The sequence below is a fragment of the Onychostruthus taczanowskii genome, unplaced genomic scaffold, assembly GCF_017590055.1.
Source record: "Onychostruthus taczanowskii isolate IOZ18803 unplaced genomic scaffold, ASM1759005v1 scaffold18, whole genome shotgun sequence".
In the NCBI taxonomy this organism is placed as follows: Eukaryota; Metazoa; Chordata; class Aves; order Passeriformes; family Passeridae; genus Onychostruthus; species Onychostruthus taczanowskii.
Window position 1 is genome coordinate 8225437 of NW_024499017.1, and position 26694 is coordinate 8252130.

The 26694-nt window shown below is 37.6% G+C and overlaps 1 protein-coding gene across 3 annotated transcripts in view; it reads left to right on the plus strand.

Moving 5' to 3' along the window:
• WWOX (WW domain containing oxidoreductase) overlaps positions 1-26694 on the plus strand; it is a 477013-nt gene that overhangs the window by 106514 nt on the left and 343805 nt on the right. For 2 of the 3 annotated variants that reach the window (XM_041400541.1, XM_041400543.1), the window contains exons 7-8: positions 1236-1421; positions 5049-5313. In XM_041400541.1, coding sequence (XP_041256475.1) covers positions 1236-1421; positions 5049-5313 — 451 coding nt within the window. Of the gene's footprint in view, positions 1-1235; positions 1422-5048; positions 5314-22934; positions 23015-26694 lie in introns of those variants that run through there. The other variant, XM_041400542.1, reaches the window with a different exon arrangement.

Genomic DNA, 26694 nt, shown 5'->3' on the forward strand with positions numbered 1-26694 from the left:
ACTTGAGAAGGACAGAGGGCAAGCAGTTATTTTTCCTAATTGTGCTTCATTTATTACCTTCAGAATGAGAGTTTATGTTGTGTGTTGATTTTGTCTCAGGGGACTGCAGTAAAGACATAATAGGATGGAATAAGCTAAACAAGTGTGACAGATCTTAATATTCTGGTGTTAGGACATCAAAAGTGTTAGTGCAGGAATTTTTTGCTGTCATTATTTTGTGTGACTTTTCCAAATTAAATATACCAGGGCAAGGGATGCCAGCTGCAGGCTCTCCAACCTGAGGCTCTCAGCTCAGGTAGAGCTTGCTGAGGTCTGCTGCATCAGGCTCTGACTCAAGGACAAGAACACACTGTCAGTGCCAAGGTTTGCTCAGAGATGATGCAATCTAGCAAATGCAGATCCATCTGAAGTCTGAGGACCAGGGACTTTGCTGTGTTTCGTAAGGGTTTGGAAAAAGACAAGAAAGAACAGAAAGGGCGTTTGTCCTTGATCTTGCTGTGGAGGTTGGGAAGGCTGCAAGGTGCAGTATCCTGAGATTACACTGGAGACCTCAAGGAATTTGAAGTTTTCTGGACCTGTTTTTTGAATGAGAGAGGTATGTGCCAGCCTAGGTTCTTTTCTAGCTTAGTTTTGTAGAATCTTACCCTTTCATTTCAAGTTCCTTTATTGTGGCATTTCTATTTAAACCGGGTTAGGTAAGTCCAGTGAGGAAGGATTCTGTCTGAAGGATCTCATATGTATTGTGTACAGATTTTCCACCAAAGAATACAGGTTCTGGAGAATGTTTTTATTTATCCATCTCAGTCTAGCATTTTTAATAGCATAGTTCATCAGCTACTGAAATATAAAATGTGTACTTATGCCCTTTTACATTGTATCTTTATTTCTTAAACACTTGTCCCCTACCAATCGTGCAGGTGTCATGTACCCCATACAAGAAAGTGGTAGGAGCTGCTCCTCTCCCAGGAGAAGTTTCTTTTCTAAATGCTCCAGGTGGAGACAGACTGGGAGAGCAAGTGATCGTGGTGTTTTGCCTTTTATTCTGTACCCTTTCTCCCAGGGTGTGTCACTGTGGGGCTCAGCTGGATCCTGAGTGGGGCTGCTGGAACCACCTGGAATCAGCTCCTTCCCAGAGAAACCAGCCAGCCAAATCCCTCACACCAACACCCTGTGCACAGAGGGGTGTAATTACACTTAATTAATTGAGATTTCTTTGTCCTCTTTGATTTCTTTAGGCCCCTCCACATCCTGGTCTGCAATGCTGCCGTGTTTGGTGCTCCCTGGTCCCTGACAGAGGATGGCCTGGAGTCCACCTTCCAGGTGAACCACCTGGGACATTTCTATCTTGTCCAGCTTCTGGAAGACGTTCTACGCCAGTCATCTCCTGCCAGGGTTGTCGTGGTGTCCTCTGAGTCCCACAGGTTGGTGAATGTTAACTTTAGTTTTCTTGGAATCTTTAACCCTTAAAACATGAAAAATTTGGGCAGAACCACAGCAGTTTCTGAAAATGAAGGTCCTTGCTCTCAAGCGTTTGCCTTTGAATAATCTTTTAAAAATAGAAGCATTACTAATGCCTGTGGATGTTTCTGGATTTGGCTCTGTTGCTGGATAAAGCATGTTCTAGTTTTATAACAGTATGTAGATATTTTTTTGATCATTCTTTGTGTGAATGCAGATTTTCGCCGCCTTTCAGACCACTCATTGATTTTGTGAGGAGATGGAATAATAATTGATTAAATCTGAATGGCATGACCTATATTGATTTGTCATTCAACAACTTCAACATCTTAGCAAGAAGAATGTGCAGATATTTTAGCAGGAGAAACAATGCAATTAAAAACTGCTAGATGAAATCCAGTTGTTTTATAATGAGAAATTAGGGAATTCAATGTAGACATTAGCTGTATAATTGTAAAATGGGAAGTAGTGTAGTTAATACATATTGCAAATCTGGCTAAGCCTCTTTTGGTAAATTTTTTAATTAAAATGTTAGATGCTCATATTTTCTACTGCCAGGAAAAGTACAGTTAGTAAAAAAGATGTTGATGAGGTTTGCCTTATTTCAGCTGTGCTTGTGTTTTTGTGTTAATAACTGAAAACATGGTTTTGATTTAAATAAAGTTCCTCGTGCAAAATGAATGCCCCAGTTCTGAATTTATTGGGCACAAACCACATCTTACTGATTTAGTTCAAGGACTGCAGGATTAAGCCTATAACATCCAGCTTTAAACATTACTGTTGATTTCTATTTCACTTTTGGTCATGTGCAGCAGCACTAGCAAACTAAAAGGGAGAGTGTGAGAGTGCCTTTTTTTTTTTCTTTTTTTTTTTCTTCCCTGTCTTCATATTTCTGAAATGTTTTAGTGACCCAGAATGAAGCTTATTTTTTTTAATCGTGTTTCCATAAAATGTAACCCCAGGGACCTGGTAGAGAGAGACCAGCCAAGGGTCGGGCTGAAACCTTTATCACTTCCAAACACAGGGGCTTATGGTATAAATGACACACTGCAGATAGATTTACTTTCACCATTTTAAATTTATGATGGCTGAAATGAAAGGAAGCAATAGAAAATGCCAGTAATAATCCTCCCCACTGTTAAAAGACATGAAATGTCTAGTAATTAGGTGGTAACAAAATCTGGACATCCTTATCTTTGCAAATCACACCAGGTTTGTGAAAGCAAGTAGCAGAGTCCTGTTAGGAGTGAGGGCAGCTACTGCAGGGCAGGCGAGATAGCTCTAGAAATAAATCTGCCAGCTCCAATCACTTGCCAGATGTGGAGGGCACAATGGGATATATATAAATGAGCTGTTATTTAATGGGAGATTATGTTGAATTGTCAGCTGCTTGTTCCCCCTTGTAAGTTTGTATCTCTGATAGTATTTTAAATGACATCTTTGTTTTCCACTGCATTAAGTGCTGTGTGTAACTAGGACTCTCATCTCTGGACATCTTTATCTGTGATTTTGAAAACATTTTGAAAGTGCTCATTGCTAAGTCAGAGAGATCAGCCAAGGTTGACAGAAGCCCATAAGGAAATAAGTAACAGTCTATGTTTGAATAAAATAATTAACACAGCTAGTAAATTTCCCTTTTTTTAAGGAGTCCAAGTAATGTCTTGCAGCTTATCTTTTCACTTGGACTGGTCATTGTAAATAACTGTGCTTTCCCCACCCCCCAGTCTGTTTAATGGGAAGAAGTTTATGTAAGGAGTTAGTTAGGTATTATTAGGTGGTCGTTCTTTCTGACCTACTTGAGAACTCTGAGCCTCAAACCATGTCGTAAAACAGAAGTGTTGGTATCTAATTACTTCCATAAACCTTGACTGGATCTTTTTGCTGGAGTCAAGACCCCCTGTTAGGGGAAAAATTAAGTCCCATGTTTGCAGAAAATGCTATCCTGCACTGCTCCAAGGCAAAATATTTATTTGCCTCTTTGGTTCTTCATTCATTTCTAGTTACTTCTCTGGACTCAGCAGAAATGAATTCTGTTTAAATTAAGCTTTTGGGTACTTTAAGCACATCATGTTACAATCAGAATAATAAGTAGGTTGACTTTCCTTCTGTCTTTATTTCTGTGTTGTTAATTTGATTGTACAGCCCTTATTCCCCTGAATTCATTGAGATTGACTCACATAAGCACACTTGCAGGACTGGACTCAAAATATGCCACCGCGTTTCCTTTATGCAGTAACACACAGAGTTGTATTTATAGATTATTTTTGGTGTCATAAGTGATTACTTGTGGAATGAATATAGGAAATTCCTCCCAGAATAGTCCTCTTAATCTCAGAAATGTATTTTATCTAACTGCAAATTATGAAAGAGAAATTTTGTTGCTGAAATTGAAGGGCTAATTGTGCAAGACACAGAACATCCTGGATTCCTCTTGAGTTCAAATACTGTATTGCTTTTCTCTGAGCATATTATAATTCTGCTCACAGAATGAATGTAGAAATTCCAGCTGATCTCTTCATTTCTGGGCATGAGATGCAAAATTAGTGAAGATATTTTAAAACATTTTTCTAGTGTGTACTATAATTATGTTTATCCCTGTTCTCCCCAGCTGATTCTGAAAACTGAGTATTAAAAAGAGCTTGCTAAATCCTTTTTATTTTTAGTAGCTCCTCTGAATGAAACATAGATCTGTAACTAAATGTAGTATTATTTTCTAATATTAAGATATACCAGTAAATTAATAAATTAAATTATAAGAACTGGGAGGAGAAATGCTTTATGGAAATTTCCTTTTTTTCATCTAAATGTCTTTAGAACATTCACTACTTTGTTTCTTTCCTTTTTTTTTAATAACAAACAGCTGGTGTTTAATGACTCTGTCAGACCCAATTAAAAAACGTCAACTAGTTACTTTGATTTGTGTTCAGCCATGCCATGGGTGTACTTAAAAACATTATGCTCTGCCAGAGCTCATTTTGGCTTTGTTTACATTTATCTTTTAAATATATAAGACTATCGATGGCAAGTTACCAAGGTTATAACCCCTTTATATTCATCAATTTTTAATCTAAAAAAGAGCTTAAGAGGCCGTGAGACTCATCCATAGTTACTTGAACACTTAAATGCAAGTGTGTGAGCACTGGATGAAATGATCAGGGGATGGAAAGAAGGGGAAAAGATGCTGGGTTGCTCTGCTTTAGTGCAGAGTTACTTTATTCTACATTATTTCCTCCAAGCTGATCATGTTTTTATGGATATATAGCAAAATCTGTTTTGTGCTTTTTTTTTTTTAAATTTAAAATAAAGTGATTTGTAAGTTACATACAATGTCTTTATACTATCAAGGTGTTTTCTGAGTTGTTTTTGTTTATTGTTTGCTGTTTACAGTGATTCAGTAATTTTACTGCCATATTATATGGGACTGTTCCTTGGTTCTCAGGCACTTTTCAGTAGATGCTTTCAGCTGCTAAATAAGGTGCTGTTTTATGTTGGTTCTGGCCAGGATCCACTCTTTTGTCTACATTTTATATCGTTCTTAATGAGAGTGAAATTAACTCTGAGGTATCTAAGGCATATTTACTGTTTCTCAGATTTACAGAAATTAAAGACTCCTCTGGAAAGCTGGATTTCAGCCTGCTTTCTCCATCCAAGAAGGAATATTGGGCTATGCTGGCCTACAACCGCTCCAAGCTTTGCAATATCCTGTTCTCCAATGAGCTGAACCGCCGCCTCTCTCCCCACGGGGTGACATCCAACTCAGTCCATCCTGGAAATATGATTTACTCCTCCATTCATCGCAACTGGTGGCTCTACACTCTGCTGTTCACCTTGGCTCGACCTTTCACCAAGTCCATGGTAAGTGAATGACTTAAGCTATTTTGTGCATCTTCATTTTTTCAAATCTTGGCGGAAGAGTTGTGAAAATCGAGTTGTATGTATCTGCCTCTTGCCTTTTATAACCATGACCCTGATTTTAATGGCAGAAATCATGCCAAGACAGTGCTCTAGAAGAGGATTCTTCAACCACTTAAGATTTACTTTGATAATCTTCTCTCAAGGAATCTTCTAAGATGTAGTGCATGACCTTGTTTGCATATATGATTTTCACTGTGATTAAGTAGATCCTATGTCTTATGTGTGGGATAGTTGAGGGTTATTTCTGTGCTCAGGATACATAAAACATCAAAAAATTGCTTTGGCTTTTAAGTGGAATATGTTGACTGCATTTTTTATGTAAACAGATGCCCTAGTTAGAAAAGATAATACAGACATTATTAATGGCTGAGGGAAAGTGCTTTCAGTGGTAAAAGCACCTTCATTCATATTTTAAAAAAAGCAACAACCCAACAATTTTCTTGATTCTTACAAAGTGCTGAAGAGAATGGGTGTTTTCCATTTGTCTCCATTGGGTTTTGGACTGGGACCATGACATAATGAAAGGCTTTGCAGTTCTTCACCACCAAGGTTATGAGTCTTTATTATGTAAGAGTTTGCAGCACCTCCAGCACTTGGAGGGGTTTCTCTGATCCTTTGAAACTCTGAGCCAATTATTTATAAGGAGTCCAAAGTATTTTTTAGGCAGAGAATGACATTTACTTCATTGAGAATTGGTTTCTTTTAACCTTATAGACTGTTTCTTTCCTTTTTTCACTGACCAAGAAGGGTGTTCCCAAAAAGAGGAGCAGGGAGAAGGAAGTCTCCCTTGAATGTTTGCTTTGATGAATCAGGGAAATAAAGAGATCCATACCCCTGCAGAATCTTAATTTATACTGGGATAACGTGTGTGGAAAACAGAGGGTGTTTAAAAATCTGATTACGTGTCCATAAAAGAAAAATACTGGATCTTCAGTAAGACCTGTGGAGCAAAAATATAAACACCCCAGTGTTAACCAGGTGTCAGCCAGGAGAGCCCTCACACCTCCAACCTCTGGATGTGTTTTGCAGCCTGTACATATGCAAAGCCGATTTATGTCCACAAGATTGATATGTGAGTGCTCTGGCACCTTGGGACAAGTAATAATAGCTTTCAACAGCATGTTTTTTTGACCAGGACCTATAAAACCATGTCTCTGCTTTGTTAGGGATTGTTTGTAAAACAGATTCTTAAGTTCTCCTGAGAATGTGTGAGTGAATGTTATCAAAATCCCGTGAAAAGGATCCAGTCTGTGGATGTTTATGAATTATTAGTTTTATTTACTCTGACATATTTTCACAAAGGGCACCTTTTGTGTTTGTTGCTCAGGGAATCTTATCCTCCAAGAAACAAATAAAACACTGATGTTAATTTTGAATTCTTTAAAATAATTGATAGACTTTAAAATCGTGTCTATTAATGGATATTACATATAAGAGAATACAAAGTACAGGACAAAGATATCAGCCCTGAATAAGAGTGCACTCTGGTCCAACCCAAAACACTTCTGTTAAGTCCTTCATGTTTGTAGTTCTCTGAGGTTATTTGAATGTCATGGTGGAGGATATGGGCTGAAGTTTCTAAACATCAGTTTTATAACTCATATTCTGATATGAATTACGTTCCCCTGAGCTCTACCAATCTTTCAACAACCAGTAAAACCAGAAGAGTGCCCCTTCCTGGGGATGCAAACAAGCTGAGCTAAAATTCTCAGCATCATCAGTGTAAGAGGTTCTATTTTAAGGCTTGTAGGGAGCAAATGACTTGCTGCTGCTGCTGCCGCCTCTTTTTTAGGGATTGTGCTGTTATCAACTTGGAATAGACTTTGTTGGGGATCTTTTTCTGGGCTTCCTTTCTGTGTTTCTGTGGCAGGTCGCCCTGGGGTTCAGAGTAGTGTTTTGGTCAGAATGTTGGGAGTGATCTCAAAGCTTTACACCTGCAGTCCCAAGGTGGTGAGCTGCTCGTCCCTGAGCTTTCCCAGGATGTCTGCATTGCACAATGCAGCATGATGCAGCAGCATTTAAAGCAGCTCCAGCTGAGCTGGGCCCATCACTGGAGCTGAGATTGGAGACAAGGTTGTGTGGGGAGAGGGGAGGTGGGGCAGCCTCCCCTGGACAAGGAGCCACACAGAAATGCCTGGACCTGTTTTGGTCTCTGAGGCTGTAGCTTCAGCTGCTGCAGCATTTTGGTGTGTGGAGAGGCCAATCCTTCCTGGAGCCACTTTGAAACTGTTTGCTATGTCCTGATCTATTGGGCTTCTGGAGTCTAACATATATATAAATATGTACATACTCACACAGAGGTACTGCAGCTGCACATACCTCATTCTAAGGCTTTTTTGTATAATAGTGGTATCCAGGAAGTACTTTGAAGTAGAGCAATGGAAAATGAAGACTATTCGTTCCTTTCCCATTGAAATGTAAAACCCACGAGGATTTTTACACAGAAATTTAGAAGAATTATTTTGTAGAAAGTAGTTGCAAATGAATTGCCATTTTATTATTGAAGTAGCTCTACTAATGTCAAAAGGGCTCTTTTTTATTTACCACTAAGTAGTTGCACAGAAAGTTGGAGATGCTTAGATGATAATTAAATGTCAGTTGAAACAAGTGGCCACTGTAAAAAAACAAACTGGAAGAGAAGCTCTGAAAGTAACTGTGTAGGCCATGCTTATATTTAAATGGTTTGATCAAGGGTTCTAGGTTTTGAGTTTTTTCTTTCTACCTCTTTTACTCTCTTCTCTCCCTCTGTCTTCAAAAACTGACTTGAGAAAAGTTTGTCTGAGTTGGTTTTTTTGTTTTAAATAATGGTTTTTTGTTTTTTTTTTTTTTTTAATAAATGCTAGTCATTCAGAACCCATCTAATTTGTCATTATTTACATACAAGCCTGAAGTTAAATATATTTATTGTAAGTTTCAAGCTTACATTGAGTGTGATATCTGGTGTCACCCCCAGGTGATTTTCAGTGTACAAGGGCATATAAAGTTATAAGCAGAGTGCCATTATCACACACTTGTGGTAGTCTTACATAGACCCAAATATTTTTGTTGGCAGGTAACAGAGCAGGAAGAATATCATGTGTTAGAGTAGCAAGAGCTTAACAGATGTTTCAGTGAGCTGCATTTTCAAATCCTGTCACATTAAGAAATGGCTGGGGTTTGGGAAGTTCTGAGACTATTGGGTTACATTTCCTGTTGCAGTGCAAAGCCAGCCATTGTGTTGGAGTTTTAGCAGATGTGTTACCCCCTTTTAATGGTTGGGAGTAAAACATTGGTTCTGTTGCTGAGATATAAATTACATTTATAAAAGCTCAACTTGTCACCTTTGAAAGCAGTTAGAAGTAATAAGACAACTCTGCCCTTAATTTTTTACTGTGTAAGAGACTGATGCTTGAAGTGCTCTTTGATTTTTTCCCTCCTCCCCCAAAGACAGTAACTTTCCAGAACTGGATTTTGTATTGGAATTATTGCTGGTGAGAATTAGAAGGAATATTTCTAAGGGCCCAATAGTCTTCTGCATGTCTAATTTTTCTACAAATCCATGAATTCTTGTCACTGGGATATTTTCCCAGGGGTGTTTGAGGCAGTAGCCCTGTGTTGCAGTGTTCATAGAGGCAGGAGCAAACCCCAGGGCCTACAATGGCTTCATGGGCTTTGCTTCTGCAAAGTTGCAAGGAGCTAGATTTAAATTCCGTGTCATGAATTCCTTCCACATCTAACATCAACTCAGAAATGTTCTTCTGGCAAGAAATCAATCTGCATCTACAGGAGTGACTGCAAGCTCATGATCACATCTGTTTGCTTTTGATAGAAGCCTGAAAGAGGCCCTGCAGCCTCACCACCTCTTTGCTTTCTCCCCTGTCCTTTGCTGAAGAAGCTGGAATTACCCTTAGAGCTGGGGGTAGAATTCCCTCTCCACACAAACATTTTTTTGCTGTCCAAAGACCTGTGTGGGCTGTGTTGAGTTGATGTTGGCTTCCAGTTCTGAATTCACAGTTCAGGCCAAACTGTGCCCTCAGCTGTGCCTGCCCAGCCCCAAGAGCAGCTTGGGCAGGGTGGGTATGAGCCTGTTCCAGCACAGAATTTGGCCTCTCTTTCCTTCCTTAAGACACTGCTGAAAAGCCACTGGGGTTTCTTGAAAAGCAAGAGGCAGCTCTTTTTGGAAAGACCCTCACAGTTCAGGTTTGATCAAAATGACAGTTTCTGTTCTCAGATTGAGTCCTGGGCAGGAAGTGAAAGAGGATGGGAAAGTCAAAGGGAAATAGCCACCTACTGGATATTAGCACTTGTAGAGAGTGAATAAATCACATGGGCAATTCTCCTGGTTTATGGATTAATGCCTGAAGTGTAAATGTTCAAGTGATGCTAAGCCACAGCTCTTCTTTTTAACATGCAGGTTTGTTTACCTTACCTCCAGTACCAGGGAGGGACAATTATTTTATTGAACCCTGATAATGTGTGCTTCCTTGCACAAAACTCCTGAATTGGGTAAAAAGGCTTATGGGGAAGAACATTTTGATTTGTTGTAATAGGATGGTAAAGAGATGCCTCCAAAGTAGTTGTTGATCATTTTGTGTGTCCTATCCAGCCATAAAATGTAATATAACCTAGTTTATTATCAAACTTACATTTAACTGATACATACTTTAACTTGCTGCTAAAATAAATGTAGCATGAAATATAAGGGCAAATTAAATTTGTCCCCTGTAACCTACACCACAGGAATGGAAAGTCTCTGTGGAAACTTATCCCTGTGCCAAAGTGAGGTCAGGACTGCAGTGACCAGAATGGTGCTCAAGGGCAGCAGTGGCTTTTTTGTCCAGCATGGTCCCATAGCTGTTTGTGGAGCAACTCTGCTTTTGTCCTGTAATTTTGTGGAGAAAAATGCTGCCAGATCCTTGCAGAATTTCAGAATGCTTTGTCAAGTGTGTGGCCTACAAGACAGGGAAATATTTGTTCCTTGATGTTTTATACTACATGTAATCAAAGCAAAGTCAATGTGCTTTGGTTCTTGTACAATGACCCAGTGAACTGTTCCGTTCTAGAAAGATACTCAAACTTTATCACTGAATATTTGAGATTTTTTAAACTAGCAATGAGTTTTGAATCACTTTTTATAGAAAAATAATCCCTAAAAAGTCTTTTTTGGGGGTTGTTCATCGTGTTCTTGCAGTACCTAAAGGAGCCCATAAGGAGCTGGAGAGGGACTTCTTTCCAAGGGCATGGAGGGACAGGACAAGGGGAAATGGCTCCAAACTCATAAAGGGCAGGTTTGTTTTCCTGTGAGCGTGGGGAGGCCTGGCACAGGTTGCCCAGAGAAGTTGGGCATAATGATGATCCACACAGCTGAAGTTCAGCAAAAGAAATATTTTTGGATGATGGTTAGTTTTTGTTTCTTTGACCCTTAAAATTAAAATCCTGAGCCCAAAATTAAAATGGTAAAAGTAATGAAATTACATAATTGAATGTTGTTAGTCCGTGTCATTTTGTGATCATAACTCACAGAGCAATATAAATTTTGTGGATTCTAGAACATGGTTTTTCTTTCCTCACATTTCTTTTTTCAAGTTTCTATTTATGAATGGGTAGATGTTCCGGAAACCCCAAGCTTTTGTTGGCCTGGGTAGAATAGAAGAAATATGAAATTAATTTTTTTTTTTAAAGAATGTAGTGCAGATCCTGTGTTATGGAAGTATAATTAAAATACTATTTCTTAATTGGGGGATGGAGTGCTTAGTTACCTTATTTCCCTAGAACCCCTTGGATATCTGAGATGCTTTATTGTACCATGGTCTTTTCATTTCTCACTCTATCATCTTTGAAGAGGTGCCATACCACTTTAAACAGTTCACCAATCAGTTTCAGATGATGGATTCTCTTTAATCATTTACATCCAGAGAAAGTCAAATATTCCTTAGGAAGCCAAAGTAATCTAACAGAATGTATAGTGTTTGTGCAGCTGGATATCTTATTTATTTGAAGTTCTCATGAAAATCTCTTCTGACTTTACAAAAAAGATGGAAGCGTAAACAGCACCAGCGTCCAAGTAATATGAGCTAGAAAGTCCCTTCTTTTAGAGAAAAGTCATTAAAAAAGTATATTTGCAAGATCCAAAAATAATAAAGTATATCAAATGCAGAGTGCTACATAATGTTTTTTCAATATTCTTACTATTTTTACATGTGTGTATATGCATCTGTGTCTATCTATCCATCTATAGAGGTGAAAAATATACTTGAGTCTTTAATATAGTTCATATTCCAGAATAGGTGAACACAATAAGAGTCTGTTTTCTGAAAAAAAGATTCATCTGTTTGTTTTTTACAGCATGACATGTCATTTATCATCATGCTGGCATTCCCTGGACATAACTACATAACTGAATTAACATTCCTAAAAACTTCCTTCCAGGAAAGCTATTGAAAATATATGTGTATGCACAGAAATATGAATATTTTTAGGCTTTTTGAAGGTATCCCACTGTGATGCTAATAATGTTTCTAGTTCCTGTCAGTTCTCTATTCCAAAGTTTGTTGTGTATATATAGATTTTTTTTTCCTTCTGAGGAAGATTTGGGGGAATTTGCTGTTTGCTGGTATGGTTTTGTTGTTTTTGGTATTGTGTGTTTTTGGTTTTTTTTTTTTTTTGGTGTTACAGATATCAGGGTGGTAATTTCCTGTTTTTTTCTTCCTAAAGTCAAGACTCAAACTTGCAGGATGTTCCTTGCCCAGCTTGGAGCATTGGCCAGATTTCCATGTAGGGGGAAATAGGTCTGTGGTTTGATGGGACTATTTTAGGAAGCCTTTTCAGTTTTTCCACTGGATTTTCACTGGCATTTTATACCTCACTACCTTCCATTGTAAATTACTCTGAGGGTTATTGAAAGGATTAAGTTAGATACTGGTCAAATCCTGAACTACTTTCTACTGTAGTTCTAATTATTTTATTATCTCTGTGCCTCCTTTCTAGGAAAGGGCTTGGGTGTTTCTAAAGAAAGAGAAGAAAAGGGAATATACGTTCCAGAAAAATTAATGAAAACAAAATGTTTTCCTTAATTTTGTGTTGGTTTTGTTGCCAATACCAGTGGGAGATGATGTGCTGCCCTGCCTGTCCTCTTCCTTTTCTTAACCTACTCTCTTAAAGTCTGCAGTTTCTCACTACAGTTTTATCAAAAAAAAGGAAGAGAGTAGAACGTATGATTTTAAAAGTTTATACATATATATGAGTCAATAATCAAATTTAAGAGTGGAAAAGGATTTGGCAAAAAAGGACTTGACTCTGTTTGGCAGTTGAAATATTAAAATGGTTCTGTGTTCTGGTGTGTGTTAGATGACCTGAGTTTGTGTGATTTTCTTGTGAAGAAGTAGCAGATTTGCACTCATTCCCTTCAGAGGGAAAGTAATAATAATAATAATGAACCAATCCATTGTGCTGAATTCAGTGTAAGAGTGCACTGCAAATGGTACAAGACTTGGTAGTTTTGCAGTAATCTGTATGAGGATTTGTAATCAGAGAATTTCTCAATTTACTTAGCTTTTAAAGTTTCTTTTGAGACTTAGAACACACACGTCATTTGGATTTTCCAACCTCTTTATTCTGCTGTTTCTAGAAAGATGTTAGAGTAGTAGCATCAATCCTATTTTAGCAAGGAGGATGTCAGTAAATATAAACAGCATAGTCAAATTCCATCCATTATTTTAGTGACAACATGTTTTTGCAGTTATCAAGTATCACTATGAATATAGCACAATCTTCATTGCATGCAAAAAAAAATCTATACAAGGTAGTTGAGGAATTTTATTAATTGCAAAAGCATCACCTTGAAATAAGATAAAGATAGCCATGTTGGATGATGCATCTTAATTAAAAATAAAGTATCTTTTGATATGGAGAGGGAATTGTTTGTCTTGAAAACAAGATCTGCTTGTCCCAAACATGCAAGATTGACTTGTCAGTGCTGTAGATTTACATCTCTTCCAACAGTGCTGTCTTAAGGTCTGATACTTCCAAAATTGGAGGTCTTTTTTTCAAAAATGGAGTTGAGCAGACACAGAGTTGAAACATACTGTGAGCTTATTTTTAATGTTTGGTCACACCATTTCTCATTTCTTTACTTTCTCATAGCTGGGTGTTACATGCAATAACTGTGAGACTCCGAACTGGAAATGGAAGCCTTTGCTCAAGCGCTGAGCACCAGGCTTGCTGTGAAAGGAATAGGTTTGAAAATCCTTGTGCTGAACTGGCACTTAGCACTGATTTTTTGATTGAATGTTGTACCTACTATTATGCAAAAAAACCCTGAAGAACACTTCAATTTAACAAGCTAGAGCATAAGAATACTTGGAAATACTAGGATTAAATTTTTCATTAAGTTCAATACTCTTGAATGTAGGTATTTTTCATAGAATTACCTTGTCTCTCACTGCAATCTATTAATAAATACAATTAGGGTTTTTTCATTTTGTGAGAAAATGGGAAACACAGTTTCTTTCCACTGAACAGCATTGCTATTAAATTGTTGTCCTGAATTGTCAAACTTGCATTATGATGAATACTACCAGTGCAAGAAAACTAATTTAGCACTTCAAGTAAAGCAACCATCTTGGCAATTTTTTATGGTAATGAATTTGTAACAGTGTCATTTAGAATCTGATTGTCTACTCACATCAAATAGCTCATCCCATCCCAAATAGTGTGGTTATCTAACAGTATTAATTATGGAGCTGTGGCATGATCTGCAAAATGATACAACTGACAGTCAGACTTCCCATGGCAGGGCAGTGTCCTGCCTCTGTAGGAAAGGAATTCCTCATTACCAAGGCAAATCTGGCATTACCCAGATATCAGCAAGGTGGGCATTTGAAAAGTCCTTTACTGTTTCCTCTTGTGGATCTCTGTGGTGACCATTCTGCTTGTAGTATCATGGCATAAATGTAAAAATTTAATGTTTTTTTTTTCATGTGTAACCACACTAAAATAAGGGTTTTCTAGGAAATAAATTTATTTTTGTTCATCAAGATATCAAGAGTAAACAGAAGTAATTTAACCAGTTTTGCCAAGGAATAAGGTGTTACCTGAGCTGAATGAATTACATTGCTTTCATTTGATGAACTACTGTGTACAAAGTGAGCCTCTCTCTTAGCTTTTACACCAGAAGTGGTGATGTTGTGAGAAAAAATGATGTGCTAACTTCTTCCATTCCCTTGATGAGAAATGTATGTGAATTTTCAACTTTTAAAGGCATTATGGCAGAAAGTATCAACAAAGCTGTCAGTTCCACTTGTGATATATATTTATTGTCTCCTTTTGGGCTTTGTGTTTCTAAAGGAAATGTTTTCATATAGAATGTCATTTTATCGAAACAACAGCTGAGCTTACTTTTGGTGATGTGGTGAAATTTATCTTTATTGAATTACATATGTGCTTATTCCATAATCAGTAATGTGGTGTTTGAAATGGTCTTCAGCTAAAGTCAATTAGGCTCTTTGGAACACAATCCAGACCATTGCTTGTCTTGGAAAATCAAATACTCTGTGTGTCTACCCATGGCCAGCAAAGCTGAGCACTGCTCAGGGCTTTTTCTGCTGCTAGGAAGGGACAGAACTCTCATCTGAAAGTTTTGTCACTGTCCCCAGCAAAGATTCCTGTAAATGCAGTCTAACTGCTAATCTGTTCCCCTGAAATAATGTTTATGGTTGGTAATGAAATGTAACTGGGCCAAATTGTGGTCATTGCATTTCACCATCATCATGAGAAAAAAAACCTTTGCTCTCCTGCTCCTGTTCCCTTCTGCTGGCAGATACATCCATGAATTAATGATATTGTAGTGGTCAGAAGCTGGAAGGAAAGGGTTGTCCAGACCTGAAGCGGAGACTTAGACCTGGAATGAAGTCAGTCTGTTTGCTTCAAACATCTCTACTGAAATGTTTGTATTCTGTTGTGTCTTAATGCTCTGGCAGATTTTTGTGATTCCTTCCCAAGTGTATATTCTGAATTTATTGGAATGACTTCCTTACTGTGTGAGTGTCAGCAGTGAACAAAAGCTTGTTCCAGCTTCTTCATTTGTTTGGCTTGTCATTTTCACAACATGTATTTGTTAGGGTAAATGCTGTTGTGTTACAACCATGGTTTTTCAAACTTCTGCCTTCCTCTGTGTAGGTGAGGTAAATTAATTACCAGTTTTCTTTGGCATGATTTACTTTTGAAACTTTCTGGTGGCCTGGGCATTTTTGGTGTTATAAAACGAAGCTTGGCTGATAAGTGTTGTACCAGAAGACAGAGGTGATTTTGCCTTCCTGTGGAGACAGTCAGGAAAGCCAAAATATTGCTGTGTGGGTTTTCCTGGGCTGGAAGTGGAGGTCTCTTGAACTGTTTTAAAGTCTTTGCTGATTCTCATGTTTTTGCCTGTGCTGTTCCCTTTTCTCTGGTTTCTGTCCAGGACTCTGGTTGCTGTGTTTAACTGATGCCAACTGGAGATGGCAATGTCAGGGCTATCAGCAGTGTGCTCACTTTCCATTTACCAGTAATGCCTGGCTAAAGGCTGTTTTATCTGCTACATGATATTCATTCAAATACAAATAAAAAATTGCCTGGACCATTTAATGTTGCCTTTAAGAATATTAGATGAGCTACTTTAGAAAGTTTTATAGGCATTTAAATGAAAACCTTTATGAAAAGCTGTGGATTAATTTTCTCAGCCATGACATGCCCAAATACAAGACATGCTGTAGATGAACAAAATCTGGGCTGCAGATAACATTGCTAGTGAAATCTCTGGGAAGGGACTGTTACACTGACCTGAAGTCATTTCCTGCCTTAACCACATGTAAATGTGGCTTTCAAAAGGTAAAAATAAAATATATAAAGAGTTGAGAAATATTTCACAATGACCATTTTAATGGTTGTAACTGTAAGTTTTGCCTGAGATAGTAACAAAAATATTGAGGAGTAAATAATGGAATTTTCGATGAAAAAAGAAAAATTTTAAGATGGTCACTTGTTTTTTGTTTTTTTTTTCTGCTAGCAGTCAATGGCTAAAATCCAGATTCTCTGGCAACATGATGAAAAAAGAAAAATTAAGATGGTCACTTGTTTTTTGGTTTTTTTTTTTTCTGCTAGCAGTCAATGGCTAAAATCCAGATTCTCTGGCAACATGTTCATAAATCCCCACACAGATGGAAAAATATTCTTCCTGTGTTCACTGTGCAAACAGCTGAAATAAAGCTGATATAAAATTATTTGAGGTAATCAAATGTATAGAATTAAGTGAAGAATTTGCTGTTTTTTCAGATGATGACCATTTTTTCCTAAACATTTATATTGTGATTTTCTTTTTCAACAGAAAAAAAGTATGTTTTGAATGCATTCAGATAAAAATGCTTTATTTTTTCCTTATTTCTTTCAACCCCCCTTATCCCCTCATATCAATAGCTAGACAAATAATTCTCAAATTACTACAAACAAGTCATTGGATTTCAGGGGGAATCTTCAGTCTCATAGGTGACTGTTTCTAAAGTTTCAGAGTGTGGTCATTAATAGATTGACGGAAGCTGTTTCCCAGTTTTCATTGCAGCGAATCTTAATGGATGCCAATTAAAATATATTTACATATGTGCTTGCATTTCCCACCCTAATGTGGAGCCTATAACATGATTTATACTGACAGATACTGATTGTTGTTTAATTCTTCCTTTTATCCACATGCTTTTGAATTATGAATTATATCCATCCTTAAATCTTTGTTTGTTTTAGAGTAGGTTCTCTTTTTTTTTATTTTTTGCCTCTTGGCACACCATATATGCACTAGCAAGTGCTCGCAGTTTCAGCTGCATTTAAGGAAATATTGTTGTAAGGCTTTTATGTGCTGTACTTCAATCAGCTAGTGCCAGCAGTATCCCAATAGAAAGACCCTCAACAGACCATTTTCAGCATTTTGCTGCAATTAAACTCCTCTGGTTTTAGCCCTCAGGCAATTTAGTACCTTTTTACATATGCACATTATGAACTTTTGACCAGGGCCTGGTAGTCATATATTAGATAGCAGCTTTTGAAAGCAGACTTAACAAGTTCCTCAGAGTATTACAGCCAGAGTCAGTTGTGGAAAAGGTAATTTAACCAACTTGCAGTGAGGCCATTCAGAATCGTACTGATGATCCTAAATATGTCTCTTTTTTTTTTTTTCCTTGTTTCCTCTGGAAGCTGGTAGCAAGAGCTCTCAAAGAACGTGATTGATCTTTTATTCAGTAGCTAACGAGGGCTGTGATTATATTAGTGCTCTACAAGGCAAGGGAACAGTGATTTAATGAAGTGTCTGGCGAGCTGGTCATAGATTTATCCTGTTGTCTCTAATTTGCAGCGCCGTTGTGAGCGTAGCAGAAGCTGCACTGGCAGTGCCATTAGGCAGGTATTTCCTTAGTAAATTGTTGTAAGGTCAGGTGTAGTTATCTGGGAAAGGCAGTGCCTCAGCCCTCGGTGTCTGGAGATGACAGCAGCTGTGCCGAGCGCTCGCTGGAGCGGAAAGGGAGGATCAGAGGTCCGGCTGTGAGCCCCCCTGGCCCGTGCAGGAGCAGATGAACTGCCAAGGAACACTAATAGAGTCATAATTGGCCATTAGAACTGCAAAGGTGCAATAACATCTTCATACAAACTGCCTGGCGCCAGACCTGGTGCCAGGTGCTGTGAGGTTCCGTGGTAAGCTGATCTGGTAAAGCTGTTTTTTTTTTTCATCTTAAAAAATGAGGCAGTGCATTCTAATCATAGCAGTACAACAGAAATATGAGAACATCAAAACTTGAGTTGCTTTAAAGTGACATTAATGTCTTCAGTACATTTACTTCGGCGTGTAACCTGTCAGTCTTACTCAGAAACGATGCACTAAAATTTGCCATGTAGCTATGGATAAAATAACATCATAAATATGCTTTAGCTTTCACTTAATTAGCACTAAATAATGCCTTTTATTTCTGTCAACCAAAGGCTACTGAATTTTTGTTTTGTTTTTTCTTTGCTTTGTTTTCTTTTCTTTGAAATACTCTTCTGGTTATACCTGTAGTGTTGCACGGGTTTTTTTCAGCATTGTTTTTTTACAAACCTCTGAGTCCGAGTTAGCCAAAGACAACCATCTTCAGAAAGAATTTTTCGTTGCATGAATTGTTTGGTAATTTGAGAAGGAAATTATGGTATGGCTTTATACATTGTCAAGGAGATCAGTCAAATATTTAAATTCAAAAGTAATGCAAAATAATGAAGCAGATCTGATGTAGATCTAGACACAGAGCAGTAGATAAATGGTTTTGAGATTTCTATGGTATTTCTTGGTGGCAGCTGGAGAATTCCCATGTAGAAAAGTGGTCAAAGCTGAGAATTAGAGAGTAGGCAGAGATGACACTGTGGGAGTGTTAGTCAACTTCTGTTTGTGTAGGTCATAGCCTTGTGTTCTAGGCTCTGTGCATAAAGCTTCTGGCCCAAATGCATCAAATCTGTTTTAAGGGAAGCTGCAAAAATCTCTTGTGCAGTGGATGAAATGTGGATCTTGGCAAACAGCAAGGGGACAGTACCATGTCACTTGTCACTTTATATAATTATAGCACATGCACCACCAAATAGTTGTCATTGTGCTCAGATGGATGATTTTATCTTTGAAAATTAAAATTTCTTCAGTTGCATGAGCCCTTGAACCCCTGTGAACCTGACACCCTGTGGGATGTCATCTAGGACCCCTGTTAAATATACAGACGCAGTTAGTCTAGAAAAAGAGATATTGGGCTTTTAAATGAACAGCAAGAGGATTTAAAACAGTAAGCCAAACTTTCTAATTTCCTAATATTGACACTTCTGTCCCTCACAATCTTATTATAGTATTATTCTCTGCTGATCTACCATTTCATCAAAAAGTCTACAATGGAACTAAAAATCTAAGCCTTTTAGCCCATAGATCATTGCACTTGGTAAATGGCTTATTGCAGATTAGATAATGTGGTTCATAGCACATCCAAATCAATAAAAGGCTAGTCTGAACGTAGTAAAGTGCTCTCAGTCTGATTCTTTTTATTAAGTATATCTGCCATGAGCAAAGTGAAAATTTTAGTCTTTTTGCTTAACTTGATATAAGAAAAAGATGTTGCTTCAATTTCTGCACGGTTGTTTTCTTTCCTAGAGAAGATCTGTCCCATAGAGTTTAGGTTTTTTTGAATCAAAATTAAATATATTGTCTGAAAAATGATGCAGTTCTTATACTGGCAAAATTCAGAGCCCAGTGGTTTGGTGTTCCCAATGATCCCATGCTAGAAATGTGCCCCTAGCTCTCACATTTGTCAGATTTTCAGTGGTCTCTGTGAAATAAACTATTTTATGGCTATTCATCCAAAAATCATCAGCAGAAACTGTCAACTTCAGCAACAAATGGAGGTGGAGAAATGTGAAAGAAATATTTTGAAAGTAGAGTGGATAATTCAATAGCAAACAAGGAGTGGTGTTTTAATCTAGGTCAGGAGAGGCCCTGGATTCTCCAGGAATCTGGGGCTGAGGATGTGGTGGTTCTGCTTTATCCCAAGAGTGATCCTGTGCTTCTGAAGGGGTAGAAATGTCAGAAGGGTATTTTTATTTATCCAGGAGAAATTGAGGAGGCTGATACACGTGTGTCAAGGGTGAACAGGTATGGAGAGAGTTCTTACCCTTCTAGCTGGGGTTACATTAGAAACCTAGAAGAATGGTGGCACAATGGTGATTAATGTCTCTCTGCCTCTACTTTCCACACACTTTCATTCATTGCAACTTTTTATTTTCCTGTTTACATCCATGGCCTGACCTTCTGAGGGGATACTGAACTGGATCAAGAGCTTGTCTGGGTTTTGCAGCTTGGCTAAAATGGGGTTTTAAAGCTATATTAAAAATCCAGTGGATAGCTTGGAATTTCTTGCAAACAATCAAGTCAGATAAACTGTAATTGGCTGCAGAGAGATGCTCTTAACTTACCATTCTTTGACCATGTTATTGACCACTATGTGTTTGCCCATGTTATTAATAATTTATCCTTTGAAAAAATCTATGTGCATTATAGCCTTTGATCTCAGAAATTTCAAAGCTGAACATGCTATTTCCCTTTTCCTTTTGCATTTTTTCTTTCTTTTTAAAGAATTTTTAAAAGGGAAGAGAATGAAAAAATAATTTTTAAACTTTTTTCTCTTTATTTTGGTGGCAGAGCTTCCTGATGACACCCATCCCTGGTAATGAGAAATGTACATTAATACAGTAAGAATATATATGAATAAAAAAATCAAGGCAAGCTCACTGTACTTTGCAGATGAAAATGTTTGAAAACAAGACTTAATGCATCTAGTAGATTAAAACAGAAATTAAAGACTTTAGAGTAAGAAGAGATCAAAGGCTGTCTTTTCATTGTTCTTTTTATTGTTTATTGACTTCAAAAAGACTTTTTAGTTTAAGCTGACTTTAATGTCTCTTGAATGCTCTTTTGTAAAGTGACTTTGAAAACTCGTGGATAATGTCTTCATTAAGTGGGAAAAATCTTGGTAAAAATATAACTGTAACTTTGCTTTCATTATAATAGGAATAGATAACACTTTGCTTAATTAAGGTCTGTTTTCCCTCTGTTCAGAATTTTACGACCATTTTTTTCATTGAAATTAGTGCTGATAAAAGCTTGAAGTAGACATTGCTAAACTGAAACTCTTATTTTTTCAGAGAAGTAGGGGATGTGAGTTCTCTGTCTGTATTTGTTAATCAGTTAATCAGGATGTTGTCGTGTGTTTGCAAGCTATTTTAGGAAACAAAAGAAAAAACAAAACCCCAAAGCATATTCAAGTTGTATTGATTCTAAAATAAAGCAATGCTTCTTGTGTTGTTGGGAATGTTAATTTACAGACTTTCTGCGCTCATTCTGTTTCCAAATGTCTGTGCTTTTCTCACCAATCCCTGATGACTTGATGTATTTGGATTATGTTAATACCTGTATTAATAATGACAGTAAAGATCACAAATCTGTGGAGGCAAATGAGAGATTAGGAAAGCCATGCAGGAGAACTTCTCTGGGGAGCAGTGTGTACTTTCCACAGTATTTTGAGGAATAAGAGTGCCTTGGCCTTCCCCCTCCCAAGAGCTCATCTTTTTCTCATGGTTCTGTAAAACTTTTAGCTGGAAAGGGAATTATCATGGTTTCATAAAGTGCACTCCATCTTTTGAGATAACTGAGATATATATTCATTTTTTGTTTGCTCCTCACCTGTCTGTTATTTTGGCACAATAGGTTTAGCAATTTCTGACGTGGGTTTCTAGTGCAGCTCTGATGTTTGTTACTCTGGGGGTGTTGGGCAGTTGTTGTGATGGTAATTTTGTGATACTCACCCTTCCCATTCTGTGTATTTCTGCCAGGGCTCTGTGTGCAATTCTTGGGCAGTCTGCTTGGCTCTTTCTGAGGATCAAAAGATTCTGATTTACAGTCTGCATAAGTTGTTTGCAAGACCTTTTTATGTACTTAAAAAACTCAGCAGCTCCTTTCAACGTGATAGCTGAGTTTCCAGAGTTTTTTTTAATGAGAAATGTGTGTTGCATGATTTCTCTAACTGCCTACCTTACTTCAGCTTTAAAGGAGATTGTCTTCAAAAGGAAAACCAAAGCTACACTTGTTTCACTTTGCTTCCATTCATGGCTAGGGACAGAGCAGCAAAGCTCTTCTTGGCTAGACTTTTTTACTGACTTTCAGCTATGATACACCTATTAGGAATCTTATGTCCAGTGCAAAATGAGGCACGAGGCACTGGAAAGGAAGTCTTTGATGCTCTGTGAGTCTAAAAGCCGTACTGTGTTAATTTTGAGACTGTTGCTAATGTTATTTAAGGATTGGCTTATAATTTTCTTTTACTTAATTTTAATGTGGGCAACCATGTTTTGGATTTGGTGATTCAGTATGCAACAGTTCAATTTTGTAGACTGTTACTAGTTTTCATATTCATAGATGTAAAACATTTTTTGCAATATCACTATTTTTATGGCACAAATGGTTAAGTATTTTTACAAGTGTAGCCTTTGTGGGTGGTTTAGAGGCTCAATTACCCACCGAAATGGAGGAAATAAATGTCCTCAAGGGTTTGCATTTGGATCATATGACACTGTGGGGCTCAGCTTGTTGTTAATAATTCTTACATCTGTGTAGCACACGACAACACGAGGCAGCCTTTTTGTATTGCTGCTGGTACCCTTGCAGAAACATCTGAATTCTTTTACAGGAGGTGACAGAAAAGTAAACCAGGATAAAGAAAGCAACAAATCAGCTGGTAAAATTGATGTCATGTCTAATCCTGCCTATTAGATTGAGCAGCTAATGGGAAGACTATGGAAATGTTCATATTTATGATGCACATGGCAGGTGCTGTTTGGGTTGCATTTCACTTTTGCACTATGGGCACTTGAGGGGCCAAAACCAGAAAGAAGCCAAAAAAAAAAAAAAAGGAGAGAGAAAGGGACAAGGAAGCAAAATGATGAAAGAATGAATGTGGCTAAATTCCAAGCTTATTATTGCAGTAATTTTTGCCTTTATTTTGCATTAGGAAATAGCAAGGGGTGGTCCTACAGTGTGAGAAATGTGGTTGCTCTGCACTGTGGAGGTTTGGCTCTTCTCGCACCAGGAGACAAGAGACACCCAGGACATGGAGAGATTAATCCCTTGGAATTCTGTGCTCAGTGCTTGTGACCTAAAGGTGCCAAACTTGCTCCCCTGATCAGTGCTATGAATCTTGACTTGCATGAAAGCAGAGTTTGGCTCAAGGGTTTGTTTGCATATTTGCATGCTTTACTTATTTTATTAACCACCCCAGACCTGTTTCCTGCCTTGAACATATACAGAGGGACCACTGTAGTGGTAATGTACAAAGTGCATTAAAAGGAGGATGCAAAACATCTTCCAAAGGTGAGATCAGAAAAAAATTAGGCCATTTCAAGAATAATTATGTAATGGTTATGTATGTCAGACAATAAATGCCTCATAGCAATGATTCCAAGGTTTCTTTGTGGATATACTGCCTCTCATTATGATCCCAAATTCTATTATGTGTTTTCCAGTAGTCATCCAAGCCCATTCTGGAGATCAATGTACTATATAAAATATTAAATTAACAAATTCAGTGTTTGGCTGAGAACAGTAATATCTCTCCAAAACCACTTGAGCTGCCTTGTTATGAGCTCTACCTCCTTGCTGCCTATTATGTGTAGCAACAGGGGGCCTGAGAGGACCTCTTAAGAGCAGAAGGGTCAGCAAATCACAGAGGGTTCAGGCAGTGTAGCTCTTTTGGCTCTGAAGACCTGAAGTACCCAGAGTAGGCTATTAAAGCCCTGTTTATAGCTAGGCTGTATAGCTTCACACTCTGGAGCTGCTTTCTGCCTGAGTAAAACAATATATTCCTGAAAGCTGGCAGTGCTGGCCCGTTGGTCTTTTAGAGAAATTCTTTCCTGAAATGAGCAGAGCTGTCAGCAAAGGAGCACTGAAGGCATCTTTAGATGCCTGTAAAGCAGCAGCAGCTTTATTTTTGTTTGCCTGCTTTGGACACCATGTAGCACTTCCACACTCCTTTTGCTTTGGCTGTTTTCCTCTTTTTCCAGCATTCCCTTCCAAATCAAGCAGTTGTAGGCAAATAATTGTTAGAAGCCACCTCCCTTCCACCCAATGTGCAGACAAGCAGTTGACATCCCCTCATACCTTTTCCCTGTGTTCAATACAGTAAATGTCCTTTCTGTTGAAGTTTTGGAGTCCAAATGCTGTTTGTGTAGGTTGTTTTTTTTTTTTTTTGATGTGGAAGTTAATATATTAAGAGGGTTTACAAGACATCTTCCTTTAGAGAAGAGCCAGTATCCAGCTGCTGCTCAGCTGTAGGAATGAGCTCCTGGTTCCCTGTTCCTGGCACTCCACAATATTATGGAGTAGCCCCTGTAAATCCTAAGCAAGGAAGCGTGCTCCAATTTTCCCTAGTCATGTGTGCCATGCATGACAGTGCACACAGTTGCCTTCCCAGCCTTTCCTCCCTGGGGACACAGATTTTAATGCTGTGTCCATTTACATCACAGTTGTATTAATTACTTTTAATGTAGTTTTGAGCTAAGGTAGTGCAGCCTGATCTCAGAGAACAGAGTGTTGTAATGAGGCTTGAGTGCCATTGATCTATGACTCGGATATAAGGGATTCTTAAGGGAGTTTGCTGATTTATGTAGAAGACTGATGTCTGTGGCCATTAGGAAACACCTATTTTCATTACCTATCAATCTCATGGAAAACCTTTAGCAGCATGATCTCCTATAATAGTTATCTAATCCGTTAAATTAGAGATTAATGAAATGAAAACATTACAGAAGAGGAAAATAGACTTGTAAGAGCAGGCAGTATCATAAGAACAATGCAGACTTATTTGAAAGCAAGTACAACAGCAGTCTGACGACAACAAAAGGATAAATCGGCTCCTGCTATTGCTGTCTTAATCTTTAAATTGCAAAAATCTGTGGATATATGAGTTAGTAAATTATTAGAGCAATGGAGCATATGGGACTAATTCCAAAATAGAAGAAAAAGTAGAACACACCATTTAGAATATCACACACTCATTTGTAGAATGGTCATAGAATTTAATAGAGTTCAAGTTTAATTCTGCTTAACTGCATCTTTATTTTTAGATTTGTAGAGTTCAAAAGTTCTTACTTATCAAAATACTTTAGTAAGATCAAAAATTAGAAGAAAGAAATTCTACATCATATAAAGCTGTGACTTTTTAATGAGAGCTGTGATTTGGATACTGTGAATCTTTACACAGGGAAAAAAACTAGTATCTTAAATATTTGGAAATGGAAAAAAAAAAGGATGGAGACAATGTCTTCTATCTGCTCATTTCTAGGCATCTAATTTTCAGCATGTTCTGTGCTCATTTTTCCTTGTAGCTACTATATGGAGTGAGATATAAAACAGAAGGCATTTTCAAAAAAAAACATAAAAAAGAAAATACTATTGAGGTGACCGTGTGTGTCAGTACATCACTTCATTTCCACACCACCTGCTGCAATTAAAAATGAAATCACCAAGCAGCAAGTACAGTAACTTCATCAACCAGCTGATATTATAATTAATGACTATATAGAGTCTCTATTATTGTGTACTTCCAAGGCATCAAGTGGAAAGCTGTCGTAGTGCTTTAAATAATGAAAAAGTTTCAGGCCTTGATAAATGGCTCAGTTGGATGCATTTTAGAAAGTTGAGAGCATATGCTTCTGTCATTAGAAACTAAGGACCCTCGTTACCCTTGCTATAACTCTTCAGATTCATCTGAAACTCTTTGATCCCCTCGTGTACTTACACTGTGTTTAAAATGCAAAAGTGTAGAAAAATATGGTGTGCATGAGAAATTCAGTGAGGAGGGAGAAAGATTAAAATAAAGCTACTGTTCATTAACGTCTTTGTTTCAAACCTGTCGGAAAAGAGAGCATTAGGCTGTACCCACATCTCTTTTGAAACGAGAGTAAGCAAACATTTTTCTTTGATTCCTTTGAGATTTTTCTTTTAAGGAACAATTGAAATCCAATAAAGAAACGTGCTTTCAGAGCATGCTTATGAAGATATTTAAGTGACTTAATAGAGGAATGACAGCGAGGGTATTTGTTGTTGAAGGCTGTGCTGTTCTGCAGTAAGAGGTATAAAAAGTAAAGCAGTGAAGCAGAAATTTTGGGTATTACTGGTGAGGCAGGTTTAAGAAAAATAAACTTTTAACAGGGAAGCTATTGGTAAATTCACTTCCTGAACAGTATAGTTTCATTGTTAAATATCACCATTTTAACTGAGAGCTGCTACCTACTTTTCAGCTTCTATTTATTTTTCTTCTCTCTGAAACTTTCGTATAATGTATTTGCCTCTGAGGATATTTCATAGCTGAAATGCTTTGCTTGGCAGAGCATGTTACAGATAGAAAAAATTTTGTCTAATCCCTGACTCTCATGGTTGTCATTCCGCTTTGTTTCGTGTATAGAAGCAGTATGCCACAACCATTTATCAAACCTTTTATAAAGGAATTATGTGTCTTTTAAAGTATTGAATTAAGATAACAAAATATATATGTGAATATATGTATATGAATGTATAGCTAACAGCAGAAAAAAAGATTTTTCTCCCTCTCATAAGAATATTTGAGATAAGTGAGTGCTGTTTTTTCCTCTTTTATGTTATTATTTAGAGCTCATTAATTGGAATCTACGTTTCCTGAGCATCCAAAATTGTGCCTTGGCACTTCGTGCAAGCATATCACAGGAGAGTGTTTTAGTCCAGGAATTGCTCAGTGG